General features: G+C 41.1%; 2 protein-coding genes across 2 annotated transcripts in view; one reads left to right on the forward strand and one right to left on the reverse strand.

The window, feature by feature from the left end:
* The window catches only part of snx4 (sorting nexin 4), a 54,109-nt gene extending 43,723 nt beyond the window's left edge, over positions 1-10,386 (reverse strand). The window contains exons 1-2 of the mRNA XM_080199241.1: positions 10,210-10,386; positions 5,128-5,252 (exon numbers count right to left, since the gene is read on the reverse strand). Coding sequence (XP_080055367.1) covers positions 5,128-5,252; positions 10,210-10,371 — 287 coding nt within the window. The 5' untranslated portion in view covers positions 10,372-10,386. The remainder of the gene's footprint in view (positions 1-5,127; positions 5,253-10,209) is intronic.
* Positions 10,387-19,737: 9,351 nt separating this feature from the next.
* The window catches only part of tgfbr2l (transforming growth factor beta receptor-like), a 54,322-nt gene continuing 54,031 nt past the window's right edge, over positions 19,738-20,028 (forward strand). The window contains exon 1 of the mRNA XM_080199242.1: positions 19,738-19,950. Within this exon, the coding sequence (XP_080055368.1) occupies positions 19,899-19,950 (52 nt within the window). The 5' untranslated portion in view covers positions 19,738-19,898. The remainder of the gene's footprint in view (positions 19,951-20,028) is intronic.

Genomic DNA, 20,028 nt, shown 5'->3' on the forward strand with positions numbered 1-20,028 from the left:
CATATATGCAGAAGGAGCAAGTTTAAATACCAACCCTTGAGGAACACGATATACTTCCCTCCAGTCTGAGCAACAATTGTTCATACCACTCTTCTTTGACCCTCATGCAATTTTGTATCCATGCTGCCATTGTTCCTTAAAGCCCAAGGGCTATAATCTTACTCACATGCCAAATGCCTTCTGAAAGTAGAGATACACAAAAATTGCACTATCCTCAACAACTCTTTCCATTACCTCAAAGTAAATGGTATCAAATATTTTGTCTTGTAGCATCTGTGCTGACTTCATTTATTAGACTATGATTTTCCAAGTCCAGAAATTGTTCCTGATTAATATCTCATGTTTCCCAAACACCAACTGGGCTGGCCAGCATTGGCAAGTTCCTCTCCCCTGTTTTGACCAGGTTGTAACATTTAAAATCCTCCTCTGGCACCTCTCCCACATTAAAGAATTAAAAACTATGATGAGAATTTCCACAATGTCTACACTCTACTTGTACGCCAAGTTATGTTGACATCCATCTAGACAGGACTCCTTTTATACTTTCAAGTACTGCCAAACTTTAAGCTACTGCTCTACTTTAAGATATCCTCTGTACTGTCTATATTCAGATCAGAGAATAAGTGTATTCAGCAACAGTCTGATCAGAGCAGACAACACCAAGTTTGCAGAGATTAGATTCAAACCCCATATTTGTGCAATTACTAAGACCACCTTTTTCCCACCTCAGCTCAACAGATGCTGAAGCTCTAATTTATGCCTTTGTTATTTCTAGATGTGACTTTTCGAACACACCCCCCTGGTTGATCTCCCACATTCTACCCATTGCAAACTCAAGACCATCCACAACTCTACTCCCAAGTCTCAATTCCCCATTATTCAAGCTTAATAATGTACATTATTTTGATTATGTAACATCTGGACTTCAACATTTTCACCCTTGTTTTCAAATCCCTCCCGATATCTAATTTCTCCAACCCTACAGCTCATATCTGCATCCTCCAATACTAGCCTCATGCATTCCCAGTTATGACTGCTCCACTGTGGGTGCCCATGTCATCAGCTACCTTGGCCCCAAGCTCTGGAATATCCTCCTCAAACCTCTACCTCATTTTTCTCCTTCAAGACCTCCTTGACCAAGCATTTGGTCACCTGACCTAATGGGCTGGATTTGAGTCAGGGAGACTCCACAGAACCTTAAATTCCAGGACATCCAATCCCATTTCCACAACATGAAATAAAGGTGCAGACTGGTGTGGGTTATAAGTCCCTCAATCCCTGACTTAACCAGCTACATAGTGGGGATAGGTATCTCCTATACCTCACAATGTGTACTGTCAATGCTCACAACTCCTCATGACCCATAATCTATACCTGGGAACTTTTTGAAAAGGAAGTGCTAAGTTATTTCTATGCCAGCCTATACTTGACCATCCACCCTGAATAGCTCCTTATCCTCCATGCCAACCAAGCTCCTCATACCCATCAATGCACTTTCAATGGCCACTTTAGTATACACAGTTGAATTCAAACAATATCACTTGTGGAAAAGCTCAAGTCATCATTCATAATGAAACTTTTTTTATATTGGAATAAAATTAGTGTAAATTAACAAGCCCTCAACAGCATGCAGCTGACACCTCATGTAAATATTGAACAATTGTGAAATTAATCTAAGAGAGAAGGTTGCCAATACAACAGTTTTCCCTTTGGCACAGCCAGTTTAACAGATTCGGGTGGCTGGACTCTGAGCCAAGCCTGGCCCCAGCTAACAGCCCATCTCCACACCCAGCAGCCTCTGAACTCTTTCCAGGGGTGGTGGGCCTGACTCCAGCACACAACCATGCCTCCTGCTTATCCACCAAATCCCTGCCTCCCAGCAGCTGCAGGAGACAATAAATCAGATTCCTGCTCCAACCTCAAGGTGAAGAATCCAGCCTAGCATCTCAGGCTTTCACAATGCTCCCATGAAGCACTTTGGGATATTTCATTAAGTTAAGGCGTCAAATTTTTGAACCTGCCATCCTTTATTATTTAATCATAACTTTTGAGGTTTCACTTTGGATGCCTTTTTTCCTCTGCAATAGATAGTTTGGGTGTAGACAGAAACTCCCTTCAAAGCTCCCCATTGCAGATTGTTCAAAATGGTTTACCCCAATCTTAATTCATCCAAGCTAGATTATTTAAATTCACTGGCATTAAATCCTTTGCCAGTTAATTATTGTTACTTGATTGTTCCTGGTCCTTTTCCACAACTATTCCAAATCTGATATGATTATAGCCCCGCCAAATACTCAACATCCCCCATCATTTCCAGATCTAGATCCAGCACTATTTCTTTATATATTGAACTAGAAATACTGATTGAGATTGTACACGCGTCCAAGAACTCCTATCCCTCTGCCCTTTAGACTGTTGCCACTGATCTATACTAGGATAGTTGAAATTCCCCAGCAAATATTATTTTTGAAATACTCCTCTCCTTCCAACTATTTGGTGGAATAGAGAATACACCCAATGGTACAGTAGCTCTTCTATTGCTCCTCAATTATCTAACAAGTTCTGTTACAGGAATTTAACTGGTCAATCTTATCACCTGACCCCTTTCTTTCATGAATAGAAAAGCCAGGAATAACAGGCTCCAAATTTTCCTTCTGAGCCAAGTTGATTATTGGTATTATATCAGTGTCACATGGTGACATGCCTGCTCCTCAAACTTACTCACCATGTGCCTTCACATTTTCACTCCAAAGCTACCATATCATCTTGCATTTACCTCATCTGATTCATCCCGTTTCTGAACTACTCTTCATTCTCATTTGTCTCCCCAGTCTTTGGCGCACCCTATTCCTCAGCTGCTCAACCTCCCCACAAGAATGTGGATTACACCTCATCCAAACTGGAACCAGTTAATCTTGACTGGTTCTAGGTTTTGCATGTGAACTGCAAACTATTTATTGATCATCAAGAACAGTTCCAAAAGGAAGCTTAATTCATCTCCAAAAATTTCATACTGTACTGCTCAACTGTGAACCCAATTTGTTTGGCAAACTCCATGCAAATATTAAAAAGGAACATAAAAATACAAAGCTAGTATATCCAGTGCAAAAAAGCAAGATCAATTTAATAAACAATATAACAAAAGCAGACTTCTAAATATCAACTGCATCCTACAGTTAGATTACAACAGTATAATTCAGTTTCCATCTCTTATCTAATTAATGTACAAATAATGCCAATAATTCAGCATATCCAAAGCATTTTTCAACAAAGTACAGTTATGCCCAGACTCTGGTTCAACCAATTGTTCCCTTTTATTCTAGCTGCAAGTTACCACCAGTTTGATTAAGGATTTCCAACAGCAGCTTTTGTTATTCATATGTTGAAGCTTTTTGCCTTGAACTCATCAGGACAATTCACAAATGAAAAATAAAGAGAACAGCAACTTATACTTCATGAGAAAAGTGTTGACTTTGATTGGTAGGTGTGCCATGAAGAATGTACCAGTTAACTGATGATGAGAGTTAAAATAGGCAAGCTTTGTCAGGCTTTGACTGATGGTTAAGGCATTGCCCTGGAGAAAAAAGTGAATGAGAATGGCTGTCACCTATTTTGTTTAGTTGAACCAGGCATGGCATGTTTATGTCCGGTCTGCAAAGAACAAGGCTTGTCGTATAGCACAATTATGGATGCTGTAGGCTATGGCACACAAGCTCTTGCAGTAGACATCTGACATCCAGCAAGTTTCTCTTTCCCTTTAGGCCATCTGCATTCTAACTTATAGAAGGTAAGACATGTATGCAACTAGCTGTTCAAGGTCAAGAGGTGTAATAGGACATTGGGGAGGATTTGCCAAGCCTATGATCATCTATATACAGTATCCAACACAAGATGCTTCATGTAAGTGCTATCACTAACCTTGAAATGCTTATATAGCAAGTGTACATAACAGCTGTACAAGTATTTTAACAACTAGAAATGTAATCAAATTTGAGCCACATTAATATAGTAGCAGTAAGAATTGTTTGAAATGGTAGAGTGCAACAAAGCTTACTCTCCAGTATTAAAGAACAAAGGGGCATTCTCCTCCTCATCTCAATTAAGACCGAGATAAGGAGAAATTGCTTCACTCAAAAGGTGAGTAATCTTTGGAATGCTCTACCCTAGAGGATGGTGAACAGGTCACTGAATATGGTAAAGCTAAATGGGACAGAATTTTGGTCTTGTGGTATCAAGGGATATGGAAAGTTTCTAATGTTTTAATGTTCTTAACCTCTATGCAGTTGTTCAATTTTTCCTAAAATCATATTACATTAAAAGAATTTATTTGGAAATTACATAATAGTTTAAGCATATGGCACACATTTAAAAAATATAAATGTATTAAACAGAAAGCAAATGGACACTGGAATGCTCATTGCATCAATCAGGGGAACAGTCCACACAAAAGGCTGGAGCTATCTAGGAATTAGAAAGTGTAAAGATCAGAAACTGCATAATCAAATATTGATATTACTTAAAGCTTGCTTCATTTTTCAATCCCAAATGTAGGCTGAAGCTGAGCAGACCCCCAACTTTTATTACCGTAAATGAGACACCTTACTTTTTAAATGCAAGAAATTGCCACAGTCCAGCAAGCAACACAAAAAAGAAACTTGTTAATTTTCCATTCCTGCTGCATTGTCTTGGCCAAATGCTGACATAAATTGTGATTTTTATAAAAAACTTGGACAAACGTGAGTTAAGAACATTACAGGATAGCTATTACAATATTAAGTTCCAATTACACTTTCATTTACGCAGAAGAAATCACAATGGCTGTACCCCAAGTCTGAGCAATCATTAACTATTCAGTCATAACAGACCTGACAAGTGATCTTTCAGCTGCTCACTTAAAAGTCTTATATTCCCAGTACAATACAAAAGCAACAGCATCATGTTATAAAGAATTAATTAGAAGCTTTGAAAAAGAGACCTGTGTGTCTATCAAAACTTGGACATATCACTAGTTACGTAGCAAAATCTGTTAAAATGACAGCTTGTATCGTCAAACAAAGGTCATTTGTGTATTCACCACATGAAACTACTGTAAAGCAAAACTAAATTTCATTATGTACATGCACATACCTTGTTTCAATGAGGTACACTGTATAAATTTCCTGCATGTTCACTGCATTTTTTCCAGTTCGTTTTTCTGCTTCTGACACACTGATCTCCATTTTCTTCGATAAGCAAGTCTTGTTTTCCGTTATCTTTACATTGATTAAAAAATGGCACATTAAAAATGTTAATGACTTAATGTAATGTAATAAAACTTCAAGAGCATCAAGAACAAATGGAGATCAAGCTAAATGGTGAGAAATGTGCATCTTAAAAAGGAAGAATGAGCCCTACAGACACAAGGACTTAGGAAGTGATTTCCAGAGCAATGAAAAGCACAGCCACAGTTAAAATCAGGAATGTTCAAGAGTCCAGAATTAGAAAAGCACAAATAGTAGCGATGAAGAAGATTAAAGATTGAGGGACAAGGCCATTGAGGAACCTGAAAACAAGTAAGATTTTAAAAAGATTTCACTTGACGAAAAGCCAGTGTAAATCAATGAGCATGCAATAATGACAGGCAGCAGAATTTTAGTTTACCTTACATTTACAAAAGGATACAATGTGGGAAGTCAGCCAGCAGAGCAAAAGAATAGACCAGTCTTTTTGTTAATCCAATTCAATCAAATCAAGTCCAATACAGAGTCTCAACAAGCAAGACAGTCCCGACCCAAGCTGACAAGACAGGGCTCTCACCTCGTCTTGGGCTTGATCTACATGATTCAAGCTGATTGGAGTAGGCATAGCTCCTCCTTGAAGGCTTGATCTCATCTGCACCTTAGCCAAAAGGCCGAGATGCTGCTTGTAAAAATTGCAGCAATGAAGCTAAAATGTAACCTTAGGACTTCAACCAAGTACAGCATGTCGATACTACACTTGATCTCAGCCAAAAGGTAACAAAGGCATGAATAAGGTTTGCAGCTGCAGCAGGACTAAGACAAGCGCAAAGTCTAGTGACCTTATGGAGGTAGAAATAGACAGGTCTTACTAACAGCACAAGTGTGGACGGAAGCTCATCTTGGGAGTCAAATATGGCATCAAGGTCACAAGCTGTCTGGTTTAGACAGTTGCCAGGGAAAGGGATGAGGTTGGTCACTAGGGAACACCATTTGGAACAAGGACTGAACATAATGACTTCAAATCTTCCCAATACTTTAATTAAAGACATTTCAACTGATATCCAATATTGGATAAGCAAAGAATCTGATAATTTAGAAACAATGGAGTCATCAAGAGTGGTGTTGGACAAAGATATGGTGTTGTCAGCATCTGTGAAAACTAACACTACTTTTGGATGAGATATAAGGGAGCACTTTGCAGAGAACAGTGGGGGAAAGAGGGGAGAGAAGTCATTGCAAGTGATTTGCTGGCTACAACTGAACAGAAAATAATGGTTGGACAACAGTGGGGAGAGACAGGGGGAAAATGGTATGGTCAACTGTAACAAAGGTTGCAGACAGTTCAACAAGAATGTGGAAAGAAGGTTTACCATTGTCACAGTAATGCTCCGATTTTGATAAGAGCCACTTTGGTACTGTGGCAAAGCTAGAAACCTAGATTCAAACAGGAGTTCTGGGAAAAGGTGACAATAATACACTCAAGGACTGAGAGCAAAAAGAGGTTGGAAATGGGGCAGCTGTTTGTCCCTCTCTCCTTTAAATCTTCTGCCATCACTTACAATGAGCAAGAACAGTTAACAATATCTGGAAGTTGAGTGGTCAGCAGTTCAATGGAATTATGGTTGAAGTAGCAGGAGACAAGTCTCTTTGATAAGATGGGGACCAGAATGTGCGAGGTGAGATCAGAGAAACTAGAGAAAGTTGTTTAATGCTAGGGCATGGGTGAATCATGCATTTTTATCCCTTGGTATCAGGTAATTCTGTATACAAATATTTATTAAATCAACTTTAGAAACCACTAGTGCCATTGCTTATTTGGAATCAGGACTTAATATGGTAATTTTACCATGCTGTAATTTTAATATGGTAATTAATATGGTCTTAATTAATATGATAATTTTACCACTGGGGTGGCACAGTAGCATAGTGGTTAACACTGCTGCTTCACAGCTCCAGGGGCCTGGGTTTGATTTCTGGCTTGAGTCACTGTCTGAGTGGAGTTTGCACATTCTCCTCGTGACTGCATGGGTTTCCTCCAGTGCTGTGGTTTCCTTCCCACAGTCCAAAGATGTGCAAGTTAGGTTGATTGGCTATGCTAAAATTGCCCCTTAGTGTCCTAGGATGTGTAGGTTAGAGGGATTAGTGGGTAAATGTGTAGGGATATGGGGATAGGGCCTGGGTGGGATTGTGGTCAGTGCAGACTTGATAGACCAAAGGGCTGTTTCTGCACTGTAGAGTTCTATGTTCTAATTTGAAGAGTATTTTAGTCTGGTACAATTGAACATTGGTGTGCAGGTATTATTTATATGGATGATATAGACCATTTTTAATCCTGTTAACAGCAAAAGCAGAAGTTTGGAAACAGAGCCGGCTAGAGCATTAAGTTTTCCCTGTAGTACCAGCCAAAGACTTGGTCACATTAATTTCGATGTCTCAACACCAGCAGTATAATTGTGGAAGTTTGCATTGGATATTTTCCAAAACAAATACAGAATATTAAAATACATACAGTTAAGAATATTATACTTGGTACTCCAAGTATGTGTGCTGGTTAAATCCAAACACTACCAAAATTGACTTCCAGTTATTAAAAGTTGAACATCTGCACTATGTGCCACTTTCAATCCTGAATGGAGGGCAGAGAAACAAATCTTGTATATTAAAATTCTCATCAGCACACAAACCATCAAACAGTTCTTTTAGGAATTCCAAGTTAAAATGTGACTTTATGTTTCCAAGTCGATTTTAATGCACATATTTTTATTATGCTGTCTAATCATGCGGCAGCATTATAGAGCCTTCCCAACATGAGAAATCTCCTGTTGGATAGTCCAAGTGTTTTATTTTAAATCAATTGTTGGTAAAAGAATCCCCATCTTCCAGCAACGCTTTAAATATACATCCCCTCCTCCAGGCACTTCCTTCACAAGGTACTCTGATCTACCTCAATCTAACAAATCCAAACTCAATTCCAATTTCATCTCCCCATCTGAAAAAGCCTGGAGAGGCAAGTCTTAAGGTGCATCTTAGGAAGAAAGTAAGCTAGATAGGCATATTGATCTGGGATAGGATTTCCAGAGCAAAGGGTTTAGACAGCTCAAGATACAGCCATCAAAATTATGTAGTTAAAACTGGAGATGCTCAAGAGTCTTGAATTATTCCCTCAAATACCCTACTCCAACTGTTAAATCTTTTTCCCTAATCTCTCCCTATCCAATCTTAAGCTATCCATCAGCTGCTTTTTCCTGATAACCATTGCCTTTCCTATATTCATGACTTCAGTATTTCCACTCTCTTCAACCCCAGGTTGCTAAGAGTTTGGCCTTCAGTTCAGTAATATTATGATAACAGTCTGAAGTCATGAGTATTACACAAAGGCAGCTCAGGTCCGTTAAATGTTTGGTAAATTTTTGAAGTGTTATGTCACCATGTTACAGCGAAGAGAGTGTGCAATGTTACTTCAATGACAACCGTCATCAGTAATTCCTTCAAGTAGCTGGGTAACAGCCTTCAACCGCTCCTTCCCTCATTCAATTTGCATCCCAAAACTAACACCATAAAAGTGTACCTTCAAGCACTGATACCTTTCCAGTACTGCCAATAAAACCAGCCTCAAGGATAGAACGTAGGAATGCCAAAGCTCAAACCAAGGTGGTGATTGCTAGCAGCACAGTCAAACATAATTGATGCATCTTTTCCAATATCAATAGACACAAAGATCATACATCAAAGGATTATCCTTGGATAGATTCTGACTTCTCCAGTCTTCAAATAACATCCAGCAGCCAAATAGGAGAACTCACTGATATAAAGTTGGCAACAGCCATGCACAGAGCTCCTTGCCTATTGCTCCACTGTCCAGTCTGCTTCAGAATCCAAATTTGCATTACATTGCAACTTTAGTAACAATGCAAAGCTGGCTCCAATTCATAACACAAAGTGTCAAGTTAGTGTCTAAACCAATTCCTGGACACTGTCACTTTAAATGCATAGACAATACACAAGTTGTCAGCCACAATTAACATGTATACCCATGCATTTCAGGGGCTCTTCTCTTCTGGGAGGCTGAAGGGTGATCCAGCAGATATCTTTGAAGTTATGAAAGTATTTAATATGGTGGATACAGGAAGTATGCAGCTCACAGGGAAAAGCATAACTAGAGACTGTCAATATACTACAATCACCAAGAAATCCTATAGGGAACTCAGAAGGAATTTATTTATCCAAAGAGCAGCAAGATTGTAGAATGCACTATCACAAAGTTGTTGAGGCAAATAAGAATTTAAAGGGAAAACTAGCCAAGCACAAAGGGAAAGAGAATAGATGGTTAAAATGGTAGGTTTGGCTGAGGAAAGAGGATAAACACTGATATGGACCAGATGGGCCAAATGATATGTAATCTACTCTGTGCAGAAGTGAAATTGAAACTGCTGGGAAGATTTGTCCATGGGCACATAAACACAAATGCGTTGAGCACTCTAGCTGGACAGAGGAATTGAAAAAAAAATTAGCCAAGAAATGAAGGGTCTATACCTGAAAGCTTGACAATCTAACTGTGCCACAGAAAATGACAGAGTTTTGTTTTCATGTAAGAGAAAACTGGGCATGTCTGAGTTTAGGTGTAACTACTGAATAATTACTTTGTGTCACTGATTTGGTGCACGTGATTAAATAAAGGGATACTAAACAGTGTAGAATCTGGAAAGTAAAAGACACATGCACCAACTGTACTGTACTCAATAGGGAGTGAGACTCAATCTAGTCCCAGTGCCAGTCCAGCTGAGTCTGAACTCAACCTGTGGGCAGCAAGCCGCCCTGACACTCCCCGGGAGTCGCCACACCCGCCCTACTCCCCGGGAACCCACTCCCGAGGCCAAGCTGCAAACCCCAGAGGGAGGGAGGGATGACCGATCACCAGCTTCCCCAGTCCCAGGGCCCGGGGCCTGAGGCCGGGCTGTTCCCCTCTCCCCGCCTCCTCGCTGCCGACTACCGTGCTTTTGATGCCCGAGGTGTGGCTTAAGTCGGGTTCAGGTTCTGGTTCAGGCCCGGGCCCCAGCTCCAGCTCCGGCTCCACCTCCGCCTCAAGCCCCGGAGCTGGGTTAACCGCCGCCGGTACTTCATCTTCCTCCAGCCCGGCCCGGTCTGCCATCATCCACCGATCAATAGTGCGCAGCCGCCGCTGCAGCATTTAAAGGCGCAGCGCGCCTTTCGCAACCAACAGCACTTAAAGTCATAGTCCATATACTGACCCTTGTACTTCTCAGAAATGATGTGGAGACCTATAACGACTCTCATTCCAACCATTATCTTGCAAATTGAGTTTGTGTCTACACATGCCCTGTTTGTGAACACAACTCCTCGCTCACCTGAAGAAGGAGTGACACTCCTGGCAGGATGCGCCATCAATAGGTCCAGGCAGCGGGCAATTGACGGGATCGTCCATCCCGACCATCTGCCCCTCTACTGCAGCTACGTTCGCGGCCAGGTGTCCCTAGAGAGGGAGCATGTGGTGTCTGCGGGCGCAGTTGACGCCTTCCATGCCCGCTGGGCACCACAGGGGCTGGGGTGCCTTATAGACACTGACAATCACATTTTGATTTAATGTGTCTTAAGTTTTGTTTGTACTTTTGTTTTTGTTCAGGCTGTTCCCCTTCCTTTTGGGGAGCTGCCCCTTTTACTTTGTCCGAATTTAATTTGAGTTTGTCTATTTGGTTTGACCTGAAAGACCCTAAAAGACCAAGGAGTGACACTCCGAATGCTTGTGCTACCAAATAAATCTGTTAGACTTTAACCTAGTGTTGTGAGACTTCTTACTTCTCAAAAGCACAGCGCATTTCTTCAAAGAAAATCTCAAATAAATTAATTGTATACATTTCCCTTTTCACATTGCCATGTTGACCCCTGCCCGATGGGATGTGTAGATTTGTTAGAACAAATCGCAATTACAAGGAAGTTTTAGGTGTTTTAGGAAGCATTAAGGGAGACAAATCCCCAGGGCTAGGTGGCATCTGTCCTAGATTACTGAGGGAGACAAGAGATAAAATTGCTGGGCCTCGAACAGAAATCTTTGTTTCTTCATTGAACACAGGTGAGGCCCCAGAGGAGTGGAGGATAGCAAATGTGGTCCTGTTATTTAAGAAAGGTAGCAAGGATAACCCGGGTAATTATAGGCAGTGAGCTTGATGTATGTGGTAGGGAAATTGTTGGAGAAGACTCTTAGAACTGAATAGTTTCATTAGCAATAGACAACATGGTTTTGTACATAGGAGTTCATGCCTCACAAGTTTGGTTGAGTTTTTTAAGGAAGTGACAAAAATGATTGACGAGGGAAGGGCTGTGGATGTCGTCTACATGGATTTTATAAAGCATTTGACAAGGCCCCTCATGGCAGACTGATGCAAAAGGTTAAATCACAAGGGATCAAAGGTGAACTAGCTAGATGGCTACAGCACTGGCTTGGCCATAGAAGACAGAGGGTAGCAGTAGAGGGGTCTTTTTCTGATTGGAGGTCTGTGACTAGTGGTGTTCCACTGGGCTCTGTACTGGGACCTCTGCTATTTGTGACATATATAAATGATTTGGAAGAAGATGTAGCTAGTCTGATTAGTAAGTTCGCGGATGACACAAAGACTGCTGGAGTTGCAGATAGTGATGAACACTGGCAGAGAATACAGCAGGATATAGATAACCTGGAAAATTGGGCGGAGAAATGGCAGATGAAATTTAATCCAGATAAATGCAAAGTGATGAATTTTGATCAATCTAATGCAGGAGGGAGCCACACAATAAGTGGCAGAACCGTGAGGAATATAGACACACAGAGGGATCTGGGTGTGCAAGTCCATAGATCCTTAAAGGTGGCAGCACAGGTGGAAAAGGTGGTGAAGAAGGCATATGGCATGCTTGCCATTTTTGGACAGGGCATAGAGTATTAAAGTTGGCATGTGATGTTGCAGTTAGAAAGCTGGTTAGGCCACATCTGGAATACTGCGATTAGTTCTGGTTGCCACACTACCGGAAGGATGCAGAGGCTTTGGAGAGAGTGCAGAGAAGGTTTACTGGAATGTTGCCTGGTAGGGATGGTATTAGCTATGAGGTGAGATTGAGTAAACTAGGGTTGATTCCCTAGGAAAGATGGAGGTTGAGGAGCGACCTAATAGAAGTTTATAAAATTATGAAGGGCAGAGATAGGGTGAACAGTTGGAAGCTTTTTCCTAGGTCAGAAATGACAAACACAAGGGGTCACAAGTTCAAGGTAAAGGGGGGGGAGGGGCAAGGTTCAATACGGATATGTGGGGGACATATTTTACACAGAGGGTAGTGGGGGCCTGGAATGCACTACCAAGTGAAATGATTGAGGCAGACACGCTAGGATCATTTAAGACTTATTTAGATAGCCGCATGAACAGGCTGGGAATAGAGGGATACAAACAGATGATCTAGTTAGGAACACATGATTGGTGCAGGCTTGGAGGGCCAAAGGGCCTGTTCTTGTGCTGTATTGTTCTTTGTTCTTTGATCACATTATGATTTTTAAGTCTAAGTTTATTTATTAGTGCCGCAAGTAGGCTTACATTAATACTGTACTGAAATTACTGTGAAAATCCCCCAGATGCCACACTCTGCCATCTGTTTGGACACGGGAGATCTTGAGCATGGGTAATGCACCTAACCAGCATGCCTTTTGGACTGTGGAGGAAACCAGAGCACCCAGAGGAAACCCACGCAGACACAGGGAGAAACATGCAAACTCTGCATAGATAGTGACCAAAGCCAGGAATCGAACCCAAGTCCCTGGCACTGTGAGGCAGCAGTCCTAACCACTGTGCCATCCATGTATTCTGACTATAGCTTCTCAACTGGGAAAAAGAGACAACACTAATAGTTGAATGATTGGGCAGAAAAAACAAAAATCCTAAAATATGTCATTACAAAATAAAAGAGCTTGTGTCCCTCTAAGAGTTTAAATGACACATACATGTTACCTTTAACTCGGTTTAGCAGTGCGATTACAAAGCTGGTTAAGATGTAACCTTAAAGATTTGGAAATTCGGAGAAATTGCTGGAGGGTTTTATTTGCATAAAGGATGTGTTCCAAATCAAACTCTCATACAAACTTTAGAAGAACAATATACAAAGGCATAAAGCCCAGCTGCAACTCACAAGAGGAGATTCCATTGAAAAGATCATAGGGGATCCAATATCCCTGTCCTCATTCAAAGTATAGATCCACTGGGTTCTGATTAGAAAATTTTCTGCCTTCCATACCTTTTGCCATAATTAGACACAACATATAACTTACATTCATTTACAATTTATAAAATTTACAAAAAAGACAATGTTATTGAGGAGAATACTGAGATACAGGCTATTAGATTAGATGGTATTGAGGTTCATAAGGAGAAGGTGTTAGCAATTCTTTAAAGTATGAAAATAGCTAAGTCCCCTGGGCCAGATGAGATTTATCCTAGGATTCAAGGAAGGCTAGGGAAGAGATTGCAGAGCTTTGGCTTTGATCTTTATGTCGTCGCTGTCTACAGGAATAGTGCCAGAAGACTGGAGGATAGCAAATGTTGTCCCCTTGTTTAAGAAGGGGAGTAGCAACAACTCTGGCAATTATAGACCAGTGAGCCTTACTTCTGTTGTGGGCAAAGTTTTGGAAAGGATTATAAGAGATAGGATTTATAATCATCTAGAAAGGAATAATTTGATTAGGGATAGTCAACATGGTTTTGTGAAGGTACGTCTTGCCTTGCAAGCCTTATTGAGTTCTTTGAGAAGGTGACCAAAGAGGTGGATAAGGGTAAAGCAGTTGATGGATTTCAGTAAAGCATTTGATAAGGTTCCCTTGGTAAACTATTGCAGGAGATACGGAGTCATAGGATTGAGGATAATTTAGCAATTTGGATCAGAAATTGGCTAGCTGTAAGATCACAGGGGTGGTGGTTGATGGGAAATGTTCATCCTGGAGTTCAGTTACTAATGGTGTACCACAAGGATCTGTTTTGGGGCCACTGCTGTTTGTCATTTTTATAAATGACCTGGATGAGGGTGTAGAAGGATGGGTTAGTAAATTTGCAGGTGACACTAAAGTCAGTGGAGTTGTGGACAGTGCGGAAGAATGTTGCAGGTTACAGAGGGACATAGATAAGCTGCAGAGCTGGGCTGAGAAGTGGGAAATGGAGTTTAATGCAGAAAAGTGTGAAGTGATTCACTTTGGAAGGAGTAATAGGAATAAAGAGTAGTGGGCTAATGGTAAGATACTTGGTATTGTGGATGAGCAGAGAGATCTCGGTGTCCATGTGCATAGATCCCTGAAAGCTGGCACCCAGTTTGATAGGGTTGTCAAAAAGGCATATGGTGTGTTAGCTTTTATTGGTAGAGGGATTGAGTTTTGGAGCCATGAGGTCATGTTGCAGCTGTACAAAACTCTGGTGTGGCCACACTTGGAATATTGCATACAGTTCTGGTTGCTGCATTGGAGCATTGGAAAGAGTGCAGAGGAGATTTACCAGGATGTTGCCTGGTATGGTGGGAAGGTCTTATGAGGAAACTGAGGGACTTGAGGCTGTTTTGGTTAGAGAGAAGAAGGTTAAGAGGTGACTTAATAGAGGCATACAAGATGATCAGAGGATTAGATAGGGTGAACAGTGAGAGACTTTTTCCTCAGATGGAGATGGCTAGCACTAGGGGACATAGCTTTAAATTGAGGGGTGATAGATATAGGACAGATGTCAGAGGTAGGTTCTTTACTCAGAAAGTAGTAAGGGCATGGAATACCCTGCCTGCAACAGTGGATTCACCAACATTAAGTGCATTTAAATGGTCATTGGATAATCATATGAATGATATTGCAATAGTGTAGGTTAGATGGGCTTTAGATTGGTTTCACATGTGGGCCAAATGTCAAGGGTCAAAGGGCCTGTATTGCACTGTAATGTTTTATGTTCTATAATTGCCAATATCACTCAATCCTTATGCTTCTTCATACATATTAAATACTTAAATGAGATATGATGTTCTCCTAATTAACTTATATTAATGTGAAGTGGTATGAAAACTCCGATCACTATTAAGCACTTAATATTATACAAACTGTGCCATTAACTAGTCCATAAATGAAGAATGTGGGGGATGAAACAGGACAAGAGAGGAAAAAGGAAGAATTTTGTTCTGTGAAGGAAGAATAGGCTGGAACAATAGGTTTACCAGGGCAATCATATTTCTGGATCTAAGGAAGGAGCTAGAAATGGGCTCTGCAGGATTAGGGGATCCTATGGTTTCACTTCCTTTTTTGCAGATCACTTATTCCTTTTGAAGAAACCATAACTGCCAAATAAATCACTCCTGACTCCCCAAAAGTCTGTCCACCATCTACAAAACACAAGTAGAAGTGTAATGGAATACTCTCCACTTGTCTAGATGATTGCAGGACCAGAATTCAAGAACATTGACACCATGCAGGACAAAACTACCTCTTTGAAAGCTACCCCTTCCATAAATATTCACTTCCTCCACCAGTGATGAACAGTAGCAGCTGTGTTACCATCTACAAGATGCACTGCAGGAACCCACCAAAGTTCCTTAGGCAGCACCTTCCAAACTGACAACCACTACCATCTAGATAAGGACAAAAGCAGTAGATACCTGGGAACATCATCACCTGGAAGTTCCCCTTCATGCCACGCACCACCCTGAATTGGAAATATATCACCATTCCTTCACTGTCAAAATCCTGGAATTCCCTCCCTAACAACATTGTGGGTATACCTATACCTCAGGGACAGCAGTGGTTCAAGAAGACAACTCACCACCACCATCTCAAGGGCAACTAGGAATGGGCAATAAAAAAATGCTGGTCTAGCCAGAAATGCCTCCATCCCATAAAATGAATTTTTAAAAGTATACAGAAACTCCTACAAACGATAATGTGAAATTTACTAGTTTCTTTGATGTGATATTGATTGATGGGTAAATATTGGCCAGGAGATCTTTGATATCCACCCAAGCAAACAGAAGGGATCTCATCCAAAAGATGGTGCTTCTGACTGTGCAGCACTCCCTCAGCACTGTGCTGGAGTGGCAACAGAGAATTCTGTGCTCAAATTTCTGAGCCTTGTTCCTCAGAGGTCAGAGTGAGACCAACTGAGCCACAGCCGTCGCTCTTCCTGACAATTCATTTTGCCAGTTGGGTCAACCAAAATCACATTGCATTGACTTGAGCACTTAAACTAGGCTCAAGCAACTGTCCAGTCTTGGCAGAATGCTGCACGGTCAGAACCTGGATTAGTTGTCAAAATGACTCCATCTGCTCCTTCTAGCGAATGTAAAAAGAATTCCATGGCACAGTTTGAAGAATATCAGGGCCGTTATTCTCCGTAAATACTTGTCCATCATTCAACAGCAACAGATTATCTTGTCATCTTTAGCAGTTCTGATTTGGGGATCTCTCATTGAATGCCAGAGCAGAATCGATGGGCCGAATGGCTCTTAATCTTAGGATCTTGTTGTCTGCGATGTTCCTGTGCTCAAAGTGCCTCCTAGATTTTCCTCATTCTAACAGTAACTTCGCTTCAGAAGCGCTTCATTGGTTGCGGGGAGCCCTTTGGGACGTCATGGGGTCGTTAAACGACCTACATAATTGCAAGCTCGTTATTTTCTTCAACTGTTGAGAGAGGCTTCGCCCACGTCTGTATCCAAATATTCACGCTGCTCTCCCTTGGGCAACTTTGTTACAGACTCAGCCAGCCGGGAGCCAGCCAATCTAAGTGTGGTTCCGACTCATTGAAACCTGAACTGTACGCTGCCGGTCCCAGGTCGGGAGGCTACATTGTAAATTTACCCTGAGTGAATTTAGTCAGCTTTCCTTCTTCCACATTACAAAGAAAAATAGGTAAAAAGAATGCCATGGATCAACTAAACCGGTGTTAATTCTGGTACATTTTAAAACAAAATCAACTGCACGAACTATTTAACGATATTAGCAGAAATATCGTTTTAAAGGGGCACTTGATGCATTTGTAATTTAATCATTTTGATCTATAAACAGAAACTATGGGATCATCAGTACTTTGTATGGTGTGCTCCTGTGGCGCGAACTATGTGATTTAATCATTTTAAAATCTATAGTAACGCAATAGCCAGAATGCTTTTTTTCAATTGCCTTAAGCAGATTTTCTGGGCGGGGCGACAGATGAGTTCAGGTAAATAATATCTCTCGCTTCTTATCAACTCACTGATTAATCCTAAGCAATTTTCCTTGAAAGCTTTAAGTTAAAGTAGCCAGATCTAATTAATGAGAAGATAGTTCTACTTTACGATTAAACACCATTTTTCCAACATTATACAGAAATGCAGTAACCCATATTCACTGTAGGGTAGCCAAGTAATCTAAAAAGGCTGAGTGGGCATTATATTTACTGCGTAGGTCGTTTGAAGTAAGAAGAATAAAGTGTACTTTACAAATCAAACCAGGATAGCTGGGGAATTTAAGTAAAGTTAATTAAATAAAACTGGCATTACGAGACCTGCATCTGTTATGGTGATCATGTAGTTACTGAATTGGCTTTAGGGAAGGATAGCCGCGGTCCTTACCTGGCCTGACTTTTATGTGATCCCACACCGCCAGTGATGTGGTTGACTTTTAACTGTCTTAAAAGTCTTTTAAACTGACTCAGCCATCTTCTCAAAGGCAGATAGAGATGGAGAACCAAAAAAGAAAACGCTGGAAAATCTCAGCACGTCCAGTGACACCCATATCCTGTGACTAACGCTCAAATGATCCCCCACGCCAACTGCTCCATTATGGGAGACCGAATTTCCTTAAGGTTCAGTTTAAAAGCAATGCTGACAGATGGCGGGACAAATAGTTTGCTCTGAGGGTTTTACATTGTGTCGAGATGCTGGCGTTGGACTGGGCTACACACAGTAAGAAGTCTCACAGCACCAGGTTTAAGTCCAACCTACCACACACCTGACGAAAGAACACCGTTTCCGGAAGCTTGTGGGATGACTATCAAATAAACTGGTTGGGCTTAAACCTGGTGTTATGAGACTTCTTACTGGTCTTACATTGGCCATGGAATAGTGAAAATCAATGAGGGTGAAAAATAACTAAATTAGTTCTATCTGTTTCTGCTGCATTTCAGTGCTGTATTGCATTGGACCAAAAAAACGGGCGCCTTCAGTCCATACTGGGAAAACAGAAAATGCTGGTAATGTTCAGGAGATCAGGCAGCATCTGTGTTCCACAAAATTGAGGGAGTTGAGAGCACATATGAGAAGGCAAGAGACAGCACGCAGTGTGCTTGTGATAGTTTTAATCTTTAAGTGTAGCAAGAACATCAATAAAATATAAAAGACACAATATTTCATATAGAAATATGTAACACCTGACAATGACAAACTAGATTACCTCCAATCATCTGGCAATGAATTGTGTTTTCAATCAGAATATCAGACAAATGGAATATATGTAACCTTTCTGCATCTGATTTCAGCAAAAAACCGAATATTTTAAGGCATACGTGAATTCACCTGAACTGTAAATTCTCACAGCGAACACACCTAACTGACATTTGCATTTTTTTAATATCCTGTCCCTCCTTGTGCGGTGACACTGTTGTAAATATACTTTTGAAATGTGATTTTTTTAAGGAAGTCATATTTCAATCGTATTTCTATATTGATTTTCTGCAAACAATTCCAGATCTTTACTCGAAATCTTTTGATATCTAAATTATATATCTATATCTATAGCCAACTAAATCTCCCGGGCACTGAATAAAGTAGCCGCTTACAGCACGAATTTCACATTCCACAGCATCAAATGCCTGCCACATTTTGAACCAAAGCTTTGATTTAATTTCAAGTCCCTTGAGTTTTTTTTATCCACGGAGAAGCTTATAAACTGACATCCATTTCGATTTAGGGATGAACAGTTCTTTAATTCTTTTGGATTTCCTCCAATAAACTAACAGAAAAAATATGTTTTAAAGGGTTGCTTTCCGAGTGAACGCAAGAGTACTTGAATGTAGATAAAATATAATCACCAAATGAAGTGTATTATTAACTGCAGAAGTGCGGGGTTTCAAGGAGTTTGCTATTTTCCTTCGATGAACCACTATGAGGCGGGGTGCTTCTAAAACTCGGTTTTCAAAAGCTGTTCAGATGCTAAAACCTTGATGCTAACTTCAATGGACATCCACCAGCATTTGCTTTACAAAGAGATGTAAGCCCCTTGCCGCCTGTGTTTCGAGGCCAATGAACATTTCGTGTGAGCGAGTGCCATTCGTTTTTACATGTGGAGAGTTTCAGTGTTTGGGTTTTTCGATTTTGACGTTTTCCTTCTGGGCGGCCCCACACTGAGCCTTGTGGCTGGAGTTTAAAGGCAAAAAGTTCCGAACAGCTGGCTGCAGATCCGCCTGCAGCAAAGCCCGTCCAAGATCCACACCCCCCAACTCCCCGCCTCCCCACAGCATCCCCCCCCCACCCCCCGCCCCTCCAAACTTCCCTAAACCCGTCAACATCATGACTCAGGCTCATCTCGCTCTTTGCCTGCTATGATCTCCACACCAAATGTGGAGATCACCAATTCCTGTACAATGGAAGTAAAACGCACAGATTGAGAGCTGGGGGCTTTGCAGCCGGATTGTTCATGTTCGGTTAGCTGAAAGGACAATGGGTTCCTGGACTGCCCTAACCCCAACATCTGTCCTGATCCTGGCTTCCGGTAAGTCGACAAATAATAGACTGTCAGAACTGAGTGTGAGGGTCATAAATCACACCGCTGGCTGGGATTCTTTTCCCC

This window comes from Carcharhinus amblyrhynchos, chromosome 11 (genome assembly GCF_965287045.1).
Source record: "Carcharhinus amblyrhynchos chromosome 11, sCarAmb.v2.hapA, whole genome shotgun sequence".
Taxonomy (NCBI): domain Eukaryota; kingdom Metazoa; phylum Chordata; class Chondrichthyes; order Carcharhiniformes; family Carcharhinidae; genus Carcharhinus; species Carcharhinus amblyrhynchos.